This window comes from Elephantulus edwardii, unplaced genomic scaffold (genome assembly GCF_000299155.1).
Source record: "Elephantulus edwardii isolate Elephantulus edwardi_28Jun2011 unplaced genomic scaffold, EleEdw1.0 scaffold00187, whole genome shotgun sequence".
In the NCBI taxonomy this organism is placed as follows: domain Eukaryota; kingdom Metazoa; phylum Chordata; class Mammalia; order Macroscelidea; family Macroscelididae; genus Elephantulus; species Elephantulus edwardii.
The window spans coordinates 1,922,543-1,924,270 of record NW_006399937.1 but is presented as its reverse complement, the minus strand read 5'-3'; the positions used below and the strand labels follow the sequence as shown (position 1 = coordinate 1,924,270).

Here is a 1,728-nt window from a genome sequence, read left to right as displayed (position 1 = left end):
CCCCATAGGGTTGCTGTGAGTTGCTACTCCATTCCGCAGCACTTAACAACAATGACATAATCTAAACTATTCCAGTTTAATTCAAGAAAAGCATATGGCACACATGAAAAATTGAGAAAAATATTTGAAAAGTTTAAGTCTAACTTAAGCTAAAAGTATGTTTTCTATTTTATTACAACAATAAGAAGGAATGAAAAGTTTTTTAAAATAAAAAGTTAACAGCATTTTTTTACTGTATAGCATAGAAGCTAAATGCATAGATTTTTACAACTATGACTCTCTATTGGACTGAATCTTTTGTGATCACTCACCTGAAAAATAAGCCATAGAACACTCTATGGAGCACAGTTTCACCCTAACACCCAGAAGGTAACTGTGTTGGCTAATGTAGTGCACCATGTCATCTGTCCATGACTCTTTGGTTTGGAGCTTTAGGAAATCCCTTGATAAAAGATTAAAACAAGTTTAGAAGCAGAAGGGGGATCCACTTCCAAAATAGCTTGCCTCCGGAAACTCTATGAACTTGGATAAAAGATATACAAGTGTTCAGGTCTTTTGTTCATAGGGTCGCTATGAGTTGTCTATGACTCGATGGCACTTACCAACAACAGTATAAATTTTTCCATAGTAAGATCTAGTATAACAGAATCATTGCCTTACGTAACGCTTTCACTTTCATAATGACATCTGTTATGAGACAATTGAAAGTCAATAGCATAACAACATTGCTATCAAGATGGAATCAACTCACAGCTGGTGATACAGGGAGCTTCCAAAAACAATAAATCATAAAAGAGGAGATTGCCCATCTTTTTCCCAAGGAGCAGTTGGTAGATTCCAACTGTATGCCTTTGGATTAGTAGCACAACTCCTTGGCACTCAGTTACCCATCATTAATGAGCACAAGTAAATTGGGGTCATGAATATACTAAGTTTACCTAAAATTGTTTCAAGGTAATTGTCTGGTGATATGGTGGTAAAGAGTTACCTTGCCAACCATAAAGGAGAAGGTTCAATCCAATCTCACAGAAGGGTCAATTATGAGTCAGTTTCAACTCAAAGGCAATGAGCAACAATTTCCTCTCATATACTGTGGACATATTGTCAGAGGAAATGTCCTTGGACAAAGACATTATGCAGGCAAAGGTCAGAGAAAAATAAAAAAAATTTAAAAAAAAAACAACAACCCAACAACACCTTAACGAGTTAGAGGACCCTATAACAGTGATCTCAAGCATGGTGGAGATTGTAAGTATGGAGAAAGACAAGGCAAGGTTCTGATCTGTTGTTCATAGGATCTGTATGAGTCATAGTGCTTGACACTTAACTGAAACAACAACATTAGGAAAATAATCTTTGTCCCTCAATAAATGTGCCTCATTATGTTCTTCATTTCTAGGTTCATTGTGGTTTGTGGAAACATCACTGTGGACAGTGTGAGTGCTTTTCTGAGTAATTTTCTCCGCTACAAGTCAGGAGAAATCAGCACTGATATAGTTTTTCTTGGAGAGTAAGTGACTCATGAGTTCTAGACTCATACTTGAAATGCATGTAAATATTTTTAATTAGTAAATTATTCTTATAGCATACATAAAAAAATTAGGAACTAATGATTAGCAAAAAAAGAAAAAGAAAAACAAGCTCATAACTAAGGTGAACCTCTCTAAATACTTTGGGATGTGTCTTACCACAAGGCTGTCTGAGTATTGATTAGCATTCTTTTTTTAA

At 35.4% G+C, this 1,728-nt stretch overlaps 1 protein-coding gene across 1 annotated transcript in view; it reads left to right on the top strand.

Annotated features, from left to right (window-relative positions):
- Positions 1-1,728, top strand: part of KCNU1 (potassium channel, subfamily U, member 1) — a 311,810-nt gene that overhangs the window by 53,241 nt on the left and 256,841 nt on the right. The window contains exon 11 of the mRNA XM_006896651.1: positions 1,400-1,510. Within this exon, the coding sequence (XP_006896713.1) occupies positions 1,400-1,510 (111 nt within the window). The remainder of the gene's footprint in view (positions 1-1,399; positions 1,511-1,728) is intronic.